Below are 14,921 nucleotides of genomic sequence, written 5' to 3' on the forward strand. Positions count from 1 at the left end.
ATCCTCGGAGGTTGTGGGGTCTGTTGGAAATTAGGCAAGTGAAGTTTATATATCTGTGGAAAGTCCAGGGTGGGAGAAAGAATTCTTGTTTGCTGAAGGCAAGTGTGAATGTTACAATTGGCTACCCTGATTAGCATTGAATGCCTTTGTAGCTTTAAGGCTTGGCTGCTTCCTGCCTGGGGTCTCCTTTGTTGGGAGGTGATTAGCTGGCCCTGATTGTCTCTTTATTAGAGTTTAAGACTCTCTGCACATTGCACTTGCCCAGAATCCCAACATATCACCTCATACACCCAGCACTTTTTAGCCTGTACCCGTCATTGGCCCGGCCATGGTTTTATTGCGTAATAGTGTAATGTTCTGTTTTGTTATTGCTTATGTTTTTAATTTGCTTTGCATTGTATTGTTACTGTCTGTTGTTGTTGTGTTGAGGCCTTGGCCTTTGTAAGCCGCATCGAGTCCTTCGGGAGATGCTAGCGGGGTACAAATAAAGTTTAATAATAATAATAATAATAATAATAATAATAATAATAATTTCCTTTAGTTACTGTCCTGATTTTAGGGTTTTTTTAAATACTGGTAGCCAGATTTTGTTCATTTTCATTGTTTCCTCCTTTCTGTTGAAATTGTCCACACGCTTGTGGATTTCAACAAGCCGCGAGAGTAAAGACAAAGATCCACTCAGAGGAAAAGTGTTCTTACCAAACCTCAAGGGAACCACTCACCGCACAGGGAAGCTGATGAAGAAACACAACCTACAAACTATCTACAGACCCACTAAGAAAATCCAACAAATGTTGAGTTCAGCAAAGAACAAAAGGGATCCTCTAACCTCTGCAGGAGTCTACCATATACCATGCAGCTGTGACAAGTCCACATAAGGAGCACCAAATGCACAAATCAAGGAACACGAAAGGCACTGCAGTCTACTTCAACCAGAGAAGTCAGCCATAGCAGAGCACCTGATGAACCAACCTGGACACAGCATATTATCTGAGAACACAGAAATGATTGACCACTCTAACAAAGTGTCAGGTTACACAGGGAAGCCATTGAAATCCATAAACATGTGGACAATTTCAACAGAAAGGAGGAAAACCATGAAAATGAACAAAATCTGGCTATCAGTATTTTAAAAAACTCTAAAATCAGGGTGGTTTTGAACTACACTCAAAAACAGGGGAATTCTAGACAAGAATCAATCAGGGCCAGGTAACACATCCCAACAAAGGATTATTCCAGGCAGGAAGCAACCTGGCTTTGAAGCTGCAAGGCTATTCAATGCTAATCAAGGTGATCAATTGAAACATTCACAATTGCCTCAAACGGACAAGAGTTCTTTCCCCATCCTGGACATTATTCTACAGATATATAAACCCCACTTGCCTAGTTTCAAACAAACCTCACAACCTCTGAGGATGCCTGCCATAGATGTGGGTGAAACATTAGCAGAGAACGCTTCAGCCCAGAAAACTCACAGCAACCCATTTTAGGAGATTATTTCAACCTTTTAAAAAATGTGATGAGAAACACACAAAAGCTATGAAATCACCAAATCATGGGGTCTAAGCCCCCCCCCCCCCCCCCGGAAAATGCCCAAGTGTTGGATTGCTGCCCAAAAACTTGGATTTAGGTAGAATTTCCCCAGTTTAGTGTGAAACCCTCTCTTTCATCTAATGCAGTGGTTCTCAACCTGTGGGTCCCCAGATGTTTTGGCCTTCAACTCCCAAAAACCCTAACACAGATGGTAAACTAACTGGGATTTCTGGGAGTTGTAGGCCAAAACACCTGGGGACCCACAGGTTGAGAACCACTGATCTAATGTATTTACTTGTCTAACATTGAGTTGCAAACACTTTTGTCTGTTGATGTTACACTTTGAAAGCGCAAGCACATGTGGCTTTTGGAAGATAAAGGCAGTTCTAAAGAGACCGTTTAAGCACTTACACCAAGCCGGCATTTTTCTGGAGCCGTTTCTTCAACCACACAAACTCACGGTATCGTCGGCGCACGCAGGACGTCTTGGCTGTGAAGGCTTTGCTGTTGGTCTGTATAATGAGACAAAAGCAGTGTTGCTATGGGATTTCTGCTTATCTCAGACTCTCTTTCTAGGCTGTCTCCCTCTGCTGGCCACTGAATTAGAACTAGCATTTCAAATTATATAATATAATGTAATATAATATATTGTACATACATATAATATTTATAATATTCTAATGTGATGCAATATAATACTACTAATAACATCATATTATAAACATATTTATATTACATGTAATATTACTAATAATATCACAATATAATGGCATAATACAATATAGTAATAATTAATACTGATATTCTACTATGCTAATAATATAATATATTGGCTGTGTTAGTGTGCGTGTGTGTGTGTGTGTGTGTGTGTGTGTATATATATATATATATATATCTCGTAAGCTGTTCTGCGTCCCCTTCGGGGTGAAAATGTTGTAAATAAATAAATAAGATCTTTTTCACACATACTGCTCTCGAGTCAGGCGTCCCCATTCTGTATCTTTGCATTTCATTTTTTCTGCCTAAGTGGAGTATCTTGCATTTGTCACTGTTGAACTTCATTTTGTTGGTTTTGGCCAATCAGCTCTCTAATATGTTAAGATCGTTTTGAATTCTGCTTCTGTCTTCTGGAGTATTAGCTATCCCTCCCAATTTGGTGTCGCCTGCAAACTTGATGATCATGCCTTGGACCAGCTGTAGCTACTACTATATCACAACTAGTATTTGAAGTATATACCACAGCTTAACTGTGTGTATATGGTGCCCACGCTTACTTACTGTAATATTTTCTTTGCCCTAGGATTTGAAAGAGCAAGAGTAAAATCTAATACATGTGAAACACACCCAGAGCCTCAACCATTCTTTAGTGCACAAGGAAAAACTAGAAACAGAAATCTCTTACACCAAAATTTTCCACCAGTAGTGACAAAACATTTATCCCAGGTATGGGCAAACCCAGGACCAAGAGCCGGATGCGGCCCCTTGGGCTCTTTTCTTAGGCCCTCCTCTCTCTTGCCATCCTATCCTTCCTTCTCTTTCCTTCCTCCTTCCTTCCCTTCCACCCTTTCCTCCTTCCTTACTTCTTTCCTCCCTCCCTCCTTCCCCTCTCTCTTTCTCCTTCCCCCCTTCCTTCCACCCTTTTGTATTTCATTCCTTCCTTCTCTTTTTCCTCCCTCTCTTCCTTCAATTCTTCTCTTCTTCTCCTCCTTCCTTCCTTCTCTTTTCCTTTCCTCCTGGAGGATGTTTAGCCGGGAGAAGAGAAGGTAGAGAGGAAACATTATTATTATTATTATTATTATTATTATTATTATTATTATTATTTTATACCCCCACCTCCATCTCCCCTAAGGGACTTGGGGCGGCTTACAAAGGGACATGCCCAACAAAACAAGTTAAAATAAACATTGAAAAACAAAACAATAGCACACATCAATAAACATAAAATCAGACAACAATATAAAAACAATTAAAAGCAATATCATGTTTCAAGATTTAAAAGGGTGTCCCATGGAGGAAGAGGGGGTGGGTGACTTTCTCCTGCTCAAGAGACCAGGGCACAAGGAAGCAATGGTTTCAAATGACAGGGAAAGAAATTTGACTGAAAAGATTAGGAAGAACTTCCTGAGGGTAAAAGCTGTTGGGAGAGTGGCATAGACTGCCTGGAAGTGTGGTGGAGTCTCCTTCTCTGGAGGCTTTTCCGCCAGAGCTGTCTATCAGGAGTGCTTTAATTGTGCCTTCTTGTATGGCAGGGGGTTGGACTGAATGGCCCTTGGGGGTCTCTTCAATTTCTAGAAATCTAGAAGTATATATCAGGAGTAGGAAATACGGGGCCTAATGGATACACCTTTTCTCTCCCGTCCACCATCTTATCCTGACCAACATTTGGGATCCAAATGTTTCTGTCTTTCCTTCACTTTTTGCTTCTGAAAGAGAAGAGGAAGAGGAGAAAAGGGCAGGGAGTGGACTTAGGGAAACCCCCTCCCTCCCAGCCCACCGACCCCACTCTGGCCCACTATGCGGCCCCTAAGTTGAAAAGTTTGCCCATGCCTGATTTATCCATTATAGTTCTTGTCTTTAGGGTTACATTTAGCTCCAGCCTTTCCATACTTACATGAAGGAATATTTTGTAGTCCACATAAGAGTTCCAGGACCCCTCGTTTTGCACACGAGGATCTTGGACACGCACAGTAGTCAGTTCCTAGGGATGAACAGGTGGAGAGATTATTGACCGATTAGTTATATACTTCCCATTTCTTCCAAAATTGATAATCAAAGGAAATAATTAAACACACTTACAACAAAACCAGATTCATTAAAACACGGCAGAATAAAATGCAATGCAAAGGTGTGGGAGGGAACCAGATTAAAAGCCCTTTCTGCAGCTACTCATCATATAATATTTGCAAATAAGAAAAGAAAATAAACTTGTTCTTACTGTTCTCATTATGCTTTTGTAGAATTTGATGATGCCCATCTAGGGTTACCAAATCAAGACCATTCCAGGTTCTGAACTATCAGGGTAAAAAACTGAGATCTTAGATGGCCCCTGGTAAGGCCATGACAGCATGGTGCATTACACACCATGCACCAGAGTATGTCATTTGAATAAAAAAAATAGTCTAGTATAGGCATGGGCAAACTTCGGCCCTCCAAGTGTTTTGGACCTCTAGTCCCACCATTCCTAACAGCTGGCTGTTGGGAATTGTGGAAGCTGAAGTCCAAAATACTTAGAGGGCCGAAGTTTGTACCTGCCTGGTCTAGTGATAAAATATAGATACACGCATTAACCACTGAATTGTTGCCAACACTGTGAACTGTCCTGAATCCCCTTCAGGGTTGAAAAGGGAGGTATACAAATACCACAAATAAATAAATAATCAAGACAACACTCTCACAGTGACATTTCTCCCACTTGCCCTGGGGATTAAAGGATCCTTGCCCTAATATTTGGGAGAAAGTGCAGCATCTAACCCACTGAATCACATTTTTGTAAAGGCTACATAACCTATTTGGTTATGTAGTATAACTCACATAAATACAGGATTTCTAGGAAGCTTTTAAGTCATGTGAGGAAACAGAAACAAATCTGATCTTTGGTCGCACGCTCTGTTCATGGAACTTCCCTTATTTCATAGTTAATTGCCTTTCTCAGAAAACCAGGAAATATTTTCAGGAAATGAATGTCTTTGTCTCTTGGGATAAAACATGCCTGCCTCTTTGGTTTCCTATACACCGTGCAGATTTGTGTGCTTGCGTGTGTTAGGAGTGACTTGTGAAACTGCAAGTCGCTTCTGGTGTGAAAGAATTGGCCGTCTGCAAGGACACTGCCCAGGAGATGCCCGAATGTTTTGATTTTTTACTATCCTTGTGGGAGGCTTCTCTCATGTCCCTGCATGGGGAGCTGGAGCTGACAGAGGGAGCTCATCCACGCTCTCTCCGAATTCGAACCTGCAACCTGTCAGTCTTCAGTCCTGCCAGCACAGGGACCGTGCAGATGAGAAGGACCAGGAAGAGCTTATCGAAATGCGAAACACTCTCCTTCACCAGGATTGTACAAATCCCACCTGGAATGCCCTATAATATGTGGCTGCCACCATTACATGCCCTAATATCCCTTCCATCACCATTCCTTTCCATACAGATATTGCAGGTAGTGAGGAAGGCAAAGGGATAATTCTGACACAGTTTGATACTACATAAAATGCTATGGCTCAATGCTATGAAATCCTGGGAGTTGCAGTTTGGTGAGGCACCAGCAAACCTTGGCAGAGAAGGCCAAAGACCTTGTAAAACTACAGCTCTCATTATTCTATAGAATTGAGCTATGGCAGTTAAAGTGATGTCAAACTACGCATAATATTTATGAGAATCTCTATGGGAAGGATTTTTCATCCGTTCCTACAAAGAGCCCATTCTCCCGCAAAGAGCCCATTCATTAATTTAATCATTAAATTGAAACTATCATTTAAGATGACTAAAAAATCACCCAAAGGGATAAAGTACCTGAAAATCTAACCAATCAAAGTAATGAAAAACCATAATGGTCAATCAAAAAATACCAAGATCAGCCTTTAAAGCTTAAATAAAACATTTTAATGGTTGGAATGTTTAACAAATTAGGTTAGCATATTAATTTTTAACAAAAAAATGGTCATTTCAAACATTCAAGTTAAACTATGCCATATAGCCATGTCTCCCAACCCTGCTATATGTCTGAGAAATGTGGACTATCTACAGACATCACATGCAACTCCTGGAACCATTCCATCAGTGTTGCCTCCGAAAAATCCTGCAAATCTCTTGGGAGGACAGACTGACAAATATCAGTGTGCTGGAAGAAGCAAAGACCACCAGCACTGAAAGGATGGTCCTCTGCCATCAAGTCCACTGGACCGGTTATGTTGTCCGAATGCCCGATCACCATCTCCCAAAGCAGTTGCTCTACTCCAAACTCAAGAATGGAAAACAGAATGTTGGAGGACAGGAAAGATAGGCTCAAAACCAACCTTAAAAACTGTGGTATAGACACCGAGAACTGGGAAGCCCTAGCCCTTGAGCGCTCTAACTGGAGGTCAGCTGTGACCAGCAGTGCTGCAGAATTTGAAGAGGCACGAATGGAGGACGAAAGAGAGAAACGTGCCAAGAGGAAGGCGCATCAAGCCAACCCCAACCGGGACCGCCTTCCACCTGGAAACCTCACTATGGGAGAACATGCAGGTCAAGAACAGGCCTACATAGTCACCTCCGGATCCACCACCAGGACACCGAACTTGGAGGACAATCTTACTTGGACAATGAGGCATCACCTAAGTAAGTAAGTATAGCCATGTCTGCTAAGCTTCAGGTCTTACCTCTTGTTCTTGAGAGTCTAACATCCTACAAACACAATTCAGAGGAAAGCATCTGTAAAGATCAAGAAAGGGGTGCAGAATTAATACACAGGTATAAGTTGATAGTATAAACCATTTGAATCTCATCAGTTGAGTTACTGGACAGAATAAGAGGCTTCTTCAATGGGGCAGGAAATCGAGTATTTGTTGAACATTTCCCCTTTTAAACAAAATAAATGAGGAAATCCTTCTAGTCATTGTGGCTATATCTTGGAGCCGCATAAGCCAACCTTTCGTTTCCTCCATGGCATGAGGACAAGCAGAGAGTTACACCACTTCTGTACATGTAAAATCAATAAGAATGTAAAGTCAGAGCATTTTTGTCAGGATGAGAAGGAAGTGGTTTGCTGTAAAGTGATCTCCTTCCCTCTTACTTTCTCCTTTAGCTCATCTTCCCTTGTGTGCCTTGTCTTGTTAGGCCCCTTCCACACAGCTGAATAAACTCCCACATTATCTGCTTTGAACTGGAATATATGGCAATGAGGACTCAGATAACCCAGTTCAAAGCAAATATTGTGGGATTTTCTGCCTTGATATTCTGGGTTACATGGCCAGTGTGGAAGGGCCCTTAGTCTCCAAGTCCAAAGGCTTTATTTCCAATTTGTATGGTTTGGGATGCTTGCCCTGCTCTGCAAGGCGACATCGATCTGAGAAGCCAATTACAACATAAAGGCTTTCAGAAGTCCAGATGGCTTTTGAATAAATAAAATACACTGATGAACTTGCACAAGCTTCCAAGGAAAATAGGTGGGCAGAGGAGGCCAAGTTTGCTGTTGCAGCGTTCCTTTGAGTCACTTCTGATCAATGGTGACTCTAAGGCAAACCTAATGGGAGAAGCCTGGCTCAACAGCAGTACGTGTGAAAAAGATCTTGGGGTCCTCGTGGACAACAAGTTAGAATATGAGCCAACAATATGATGTGGCGGCTTAAAAAGCCAATGGGATTTTGGGCTGCAAGAATAGGAGTATAGTGTCTAGATCCAGGGAAGTCATGTTACCCCTCTATTCTGCCTTGGTCAGACCACACCTGGAATCACAGCGTATCCAATTCCGGGCACTGCAATTGAAGGGAAATGTTGACAAGTTGGAATGTGTCCAGAGGAAGGCAACTAAAATGAGCAAGGTTCTGGAGAACAAGCCCTATGAGGAGTGGCTTAAAGATTTGGGCATGTTTGGCCTGCAGAAGAGAAGGCTGAGAGAAGACAGCCATGTATAAATATGTGAGGGGAAGTCATAGGGAGGAGAGAAGGGCCTCCCGGAAGATCTAAGAATCCATGACGGTTCATATGGGGAGATGCAATCGTGGAGATAGCGTTTGCCATAAATCCAAAAGGACTTGAAGGCACACAACAAGATGAACAGAGAGGTTCTTGTTCTCTTTAGTAGTTTTTTTTTTTTTTGGTCGTGTCAGGAGCGACTTGAGAAACTACAAGTCGCTTCTGGTGTGAGAGAATTGGCCGTCTGCAAGGACGTTGCCCAGGGGATGCCCAGATGATTTGATATTTTTATCATCCTTGTGGGAGGCTTCTCTCATGTCCCCATATGAGGAGCTGGAGCTGATAGAGGGATCTCATCCGCCTCTCCCCGGAATTGAACCTGCGACCTGTCGGTCTTCAGTCCTGCCAGCACAGGGTTTAACCCACTGTGCCACCGGGGGCTCCTCTTTAGTAGTTTAATTACTCGTATCCACAGAGATACGAGCAATTCAGCAAAGTCAGCAGGGAGCTCCAGGGCTGGCAGTAGGTTTGGGCCTTGGCAAATGCCCAGTGATGCCATAGTCTGATGCTGGCCCTACAGTTTTCAAGCCACACTATGCCATGGCAACAAAGCCTGAATCCATCTTCAGATCAGGCCATTTAAAAACACTGCAGGAACAAAAGCTGGAGATGTTACTTCACAATGTGTGCTGGCTGGAAGATTCTGGGACTTTTAGTCCAAAAGAGTAACTTTGCCAAGCTATATTTTAGAATAGCAGTGAACTCAGTCAATAGCCCTATATATATATATTGCAGAGTTTGAACCTAGTGTTTGATTATAATAGGGCTTGCACTCAGTCAATAGCCATATATATATATAGATTATAATAGTGCAAACCCTATTATAATCAAACACTAGGTTCAAACTCTGCAATATATAGATAGATAGATAGATAGATAGATAGATCGATCGATCGATCGATCCAGGGAAGTCATGCTACCCCTCTATTCTGCCTTGGTCAGACCACACCTGGAATCACAGCGTATCCAATTCCGGGCACTGTAATTGAAGGGAAATGTTGACAAGTTGGAATGTGTCCAGAGGAAGGCAACTAAAATGAGCAAGGGTCTGGAGAACAAGCCCTATGAGGAGTGGCTTAAAGATTTGGGCATGTGTGTGTGTGTGTGTGTGTGTGTGTGTATATATATATATATATATATATATATATATATATATATGCGCCCAAATCTTTAAGCCACTCCTCATAGGTTCAAACTCTGCAATATATATATTGCAGAGTTTGAACCTAGTGTTTGATTATAATAGGGTTTGCACTATTATAATCTTGCCCAGAAAACTTCAGTGATATGGTCTTAGGGTCATCATTAGTTGGAAACAGCTTGAGGGCCCGTAACAACAAAAAGTTCAAGGAACATGATAGATTTAACTCCTGGAAGCAAAGGAAAGGTTTACATACTAAAATAATGGGACTCCCTTTGCTTCTGTCCCTCAAGGCAAGAAGGATGCGTATTTGCAAACTATCTGTGTCAAGTACTAATTAAGCTTATCTGACCTGCTTTTATTTCGGTAGCACCTCTACTGCCTTCTAAAAACAATTTACAAATGTTACTGCATCTCCCATAATGGCCTTGTTAACTAGGGTTACAATTGGTCCCATTTTACCCTCAAAGTCTCCCCAGGCTGTCAGGAAAATGCCATTAAGAGGGCTTTTGTGATGAATATGAAGGTACTAGCGGAGATTGAATAGTCTAAATCACTTCTTTTAGTCGGAAAATGGAGCAGATTTCTAATCCTCCACAGTTAGCTTGTTTTTGTTTATACTGGATCTGCAGCCAAAATTGAGAAATTATATGGTCATCATAAATTCACCTTAGACAAAGCTATAAAAGCCAAGAAAGTCAACTTTTTAAAAAGATCTGAGCAAAGTCTAATAAGAAGGATAACCAACTTGTGTGGATTACATAAACAAGCATGGTAGGAGTTTATGGAATTGCAATCTGGGGAATAACAGGCGACCTGCCACCAATCTGAAATTTAATTCCATCTTTCAAATTCAGTAGGATTTCCCCTCAGGATCTGGAAAATCAGTTTATCATGGCACATATGCAGAGTGCGCTGCTCCCCATCTAAGTAAGCACTGTTACTATCCGAGCAGCTGAGCCAGAGAGTAAAATTCCAATATCAGAAACCATGAATTAATTCTAAATATATTTTAGTGCCAATATAAATCAGAGAAATGAAGGTATTTTGTAATTTGGGTTTTATATAATGTGTTGATTTATTGCCTAGATGTTGAGTTGTGGGATGAGGGTTTTTGTATTATGTACTTATGTGAGGTTTTTTTGTACACTGCTTTGAGTCCCATTCGTGGGAGAAAAGCGGGATATAAATAAATGAATAAATAAATGGGCACCATACACTGCTTTGTGGGATGCAATTTTTTCACTGCTTATTCATTTCCACTAAGTTTGAAAGTGTGAACTGTGCTCTTCTTCAAATCTTTTCCAAAATAAAAGTTCTCCCTTCCATTTTCAGGAGCACAGCAGACAGGTCAATCCCTGCACCTCATCTTTGAGGCTGGCAAATAATAATAATAATAATTATTATTATTACCATTCTATATATTTTTTGCTCTACTTATTTCCTACTTTTCTATCTTCTTCACAATATTCTCCCACTTTCTATGTAACTATATATTCTACCAATACAAATAATTTAATAATAATAATAATAATAATAATAATAATAATAATATCTTTATTTTTATACCCTGCCAACCATCTCCAAAGCCACCGACATGAAAATATTTGGATAAACTATGCCTTCAACAAGCCTATCCTGTCCCTCGGTTTTAAAATGGACTCAACTGGTTAAGAACAAAGCTTGGGAAAGTTACTTTTAGAATACAACTCCCACAATCCCCTAGTCAAAGCATCACCTTGGCTGGGTGTCCAGGAAATAGTAGTTTCCCTGGACACCAAGCCAATCATATGCAGTTTGAACATGCCTTATATGGAATTCCAAAACTGCCACATAAGTCCTGGGACAGTATCACCTTTGTTTCATGTACACAATTATTTAAAATATTGTGTATAAAATTACTGTACCTTCAAGCTATGCGTATAAGGTGTATATGAAACACATAGCTTGAAGGTAATTTTATACACAGTATTTATGCTAGTCTATGACAATAATAAAGAAAGACTTGATGTATATGAACACAAATAAATTTTGTGCTTAGACTTGGGCCCCATCTCAAAAGTATCTTCTTATGGTAAAGAGGTAAAGGTTTCCCATGACGTTAAGTCTAGTCGTGTCCGTCTCGAGGGAGTGGTGTTCATCTCCATTTCTAAGCTGAAGAGCCAGGGTTGTCCATAGACACCTCCAAGATCATGTGGCCGGCATGACTGCCTGGAGCGCCATTACCTTCCCGCAGAAGCAGTACCTATTGATCTACTCACATTTGCAAGTTTTCGCACTGCTAGTTTGGCAGAAGCTGGGGCTAACAGGGAACTCACCTCGCTCCCCGGATTCGAACTGCCGACCTTTCAGTCAGCAAGTTCAGCAGCTCAGTGGTTAAACCCGCTGTGCCACCAGATAAAATCGTTGTTTAACAAAACAGGTCAAGGAGACCACCTCCATTCTCAGGATAGAGGTGCTGGTCATATTACTTAGGAATATATCTACTTTTCTCATTTTAAGCAACAAGTTCAGGATATCAGACACACTCAAGACTTAAGAAGGTATCGTTGAAGGTCTTGGCTCCATATTATGGAATTGTGGGGTTTATTTAGTGGGGTACTTAGAATTCTCTGCTAAAAAGTTTTAGAACTGAACTGAACTAAATTCTAGATATCTCACCAAACTACAAATCCCAGGATTCCATCTAATATCCATAGCAGATAAAGTGGTGTCACAGTCTATATGTATATAATACAAACTCACTCACAGAATTCATTTTGTTTCCTCTGCACTTAAACCCTCATTTCCTACCTTAGGCCCTAACCCAAAATTCCATGTTAAAAAATAAAGGTCTATCTGTACACACACAAACTTCATATGAGCAGGTAAAAAGGGCCAGGATACAGGTCCCAGCTTCCAAATATTTATTTTTTATTTATTTCTTTACGACATTTATATGCTGCCCTTCTCACCCCGAAGGGGACTCAGAGCAGCTTACAAGGTATATATTACATACAATATATTATTAGCATGGTACATTATTATTATTAATATATTATTAGCATAGTACATTATTATTATTAATATATTATTAGCATAGTACAATATCAGCATTAAACATTGCTATATTGCACCATACCACTATATCATAATATTATTAGTAATATTTCATGTAATATAAATATAAATTATAATATCATATTATTATTATATTGCATTACATTATAATATTATAAATAGGATAGAGACCTAGTACTTCTCCCTTTAGAAGTAAAACAGTGCCCTGGCCAGTACACCTTAAACCCATGAGAGGCATGCTCTCATACATCATGCGAACTCGGTTGCCATCCGCAGAGGGCTTGCTTCGTATTTATGCCAAGAATCTAAACTACAAGACATACCCCTTGTTCAAACTGAAGCTCCACCAGATGCTCACTGCATGCCCTCAGGGCAACATCAATGTGTCAGAAGACATATCTTACTTGAATTTAACACGAGGATTAAGAGCAGTGAGTCACTTAATCACCATTCCATGTAACCCTCTTATATTGCGAGTGATTTGTCCACTAAATGCTCCACATCAGGGATGGGCCGACTTCAGGGTTGTTGAATCTACGTTGTGTTTTCTCCTAAGAATCCTAAGATCCATCATAGAGAGCCAGGAGCAAAAGATGGGATGAAAGAACAGGGTGTGTCCAAACATATGGTGAGCTGACGAATTTGCTTTCTGTGCCAGATTTAAACTGAGCCTATGGTCTTTTTGCACAAATGCTCATTCCCAATTACTCTAAAACATTCCTCACTTCAGTGGCCTGAGTGTAATTGAAATGGCCATGTTTATTGCTGCTCCTATTTAACAACTGGAAATCAGCAACTGAAAGACCTTTCAAAAGGTCCAGATGTGTGTGTCTTCAAGTCGTCCGTTGAATTTCACAAGCACATTGGGCAAAGAATGCTTAGCAATGGTTTTGTGAGTTCCTTCCTCTGAAATATAGTCTACAGCACTTGATATCCACTGACAAGTCTCCCATCCAAACTAACCAGAGCTGCTAAGCTTTTAAGATCAAATGAGATTGGGTATCTTCAGGTCCGAAGGTATTTAAGCAACACTGCATAGTAAATAACTAATAAACACCATTGATGCCCTATATTCTCACTTTCAATTCCTGACAAATTAAATCAAGGGCTGAAGACTTGTTGCCTTCCATATCTTGTTGGACTCTGCCACCAACTAGCCGTCACCAAAAATGATGTGAATTATAATTCAACAGTATCTGAAGCCCTGTGAGAAACAAAGAAATACCATTGATCTTTCACTCTTTGGGTGCATCTACACTGTAGAATGAATGTACTTTAACACCACTTTAATGGCTATGGAATAATGTGAACTGTAGTTTTTCAAGGCCTTCTCTGTCAAAGAGAGCTGGTGCCTCACCAAACTGCAATTCTCAGGATCCCAGAACATTGAGCCATGGCAGTTAGTGTCAAACTGTGTTAATTCTGCAGTGTAGTTGCACCCTACAGGCCCTTCCAGACAGGCCCTATATCCCAGGATCTGATCCCAGGTTTTCTATTTATCCCAGATTATCTGGCAGTGTGGACACATATAATCCAGTTTAAAGCAGAAAACCTGGCATCAAAACCTGGGATATAGGGCCTGTCTGGAAGGGCCTACGTCCCCACTAACTATTCAACAGAAACATTACATGGTCTTCTCAAAGCTGTACTATCAGTAACACATCCTGCCTGGGGTTTCTCCTGCTTTGGAAATTCAAATCTCACCCACAGTTTCTGAATTTTAGTAACTGTGTGTTTCTGTTTTGAAAAAGGAACTGATACAGGTTAATGTTTCTGGGGTGAACCTATCTGCTGTACTCAAACCCTCCCTCTCCCAAACTAGACACAGGAAGGACAATACAATATAGTTGACTGTCCACATTTGTGTACTTTTATAGATTATATTATTTGCAAATTTGATTAATGCATTGTCTCAAGGAGCCTCTAGGTCCTTCAGAGCAACACTCTGATCAATTTCTTTCCCTCCATTCCCTTCCATCCTTCTCTTCCTCTCTTTCTTCCTTCACTTTTTCCTCCCTCCTTCCCTTTCTTTCTTCTTCCTTCCTTTCCTTTGTCTTTCCTTCCTTGTCTTTTTCCTCCCTCCCTTCATTCCTTTCCATCCTTCTCCTCCTCCCTTCCTTCTTTCCTCTTTCTCCTTTCTTCCTTTCCTTTGTTTTTTCTTCCTTGTCTCTTTCTTCCCTCCATCATTCCCTTCCACCCTCCTCTTCTTCCTTTCTTTCCTCCCTCCTTCCCCCTCTTTCTCCTTCCTTTCCTTTGTCTTCCCTTCCTTCTCTCTTTCCTCCCTCCCTCCATTCCCTTCCACACTTCTATCCTTCTCCTCCTCCCTTTCTCCCTCTGTTCCTTCTCTTTTTCCTTCCTATTTTCCTCCTGGGGGGATGTTTAGCTGGGAGAAGGGAAGGTAGAGAGGGAACATGAGAACCATGTTTCGAGATTTAAAAGGGTGTCCCATTGAGGAGAAGGAAAACTGACTTTCTGCTGCTGAAGCAATGGGTTCAAATAGTAGGGAAAGCGATTTGTTTGA

The 14,921-nt window shown here is 40.9% G+C and overlaps 1 protein-coding gene across 1 annotated transcript in view; it reads right to left on the minus strand.

Moving 5' to 3' along the window:
• The window catches only part of SNX11 (sorting nexin 11), a 44,729-nt gene that overhangs the window by 15,121 nt on the left and 14,687 nt on the right, over positions 1-14,921 (minus strand). Inside the window, exons 2-4 of the mRNA XM_060780877.2 lie at positions 6,885-6,936; positions 4,145-4,231; positions 1,945-2,045 (exon numbers count right to left, since the gene is read on the minus strand). Of these exons, the coding sequence (XP_060636860.2) occupies positions 1,945-2,045; positions 4,145-4,231; positions 6,885-6,908 (212 nt within the window). The 5' untranslated portion in view covers positions 6,909-6,936. The remainder of the gene's footprint in view (positions 1-1,944; positions 2,046-4,144; positions 4,232-6,884; positions 6,937-14,921) is intronic.

The sequence above is a fragment of the Anolis sagrei genome, chromosome 6 (genome assembly GCF_037176765.1).
Source record: "Anolis sagrei isolate rAnoSag1 chromosome 6, rAnoSag1.mat, whole genome shotgun sequence".
Taxonomy (NCBI): Eukaryota; Metazoa; Chordata; class Lepidosauria; order Squamata; family Dactyloidae; genus Anolis; species Anolis sagrei.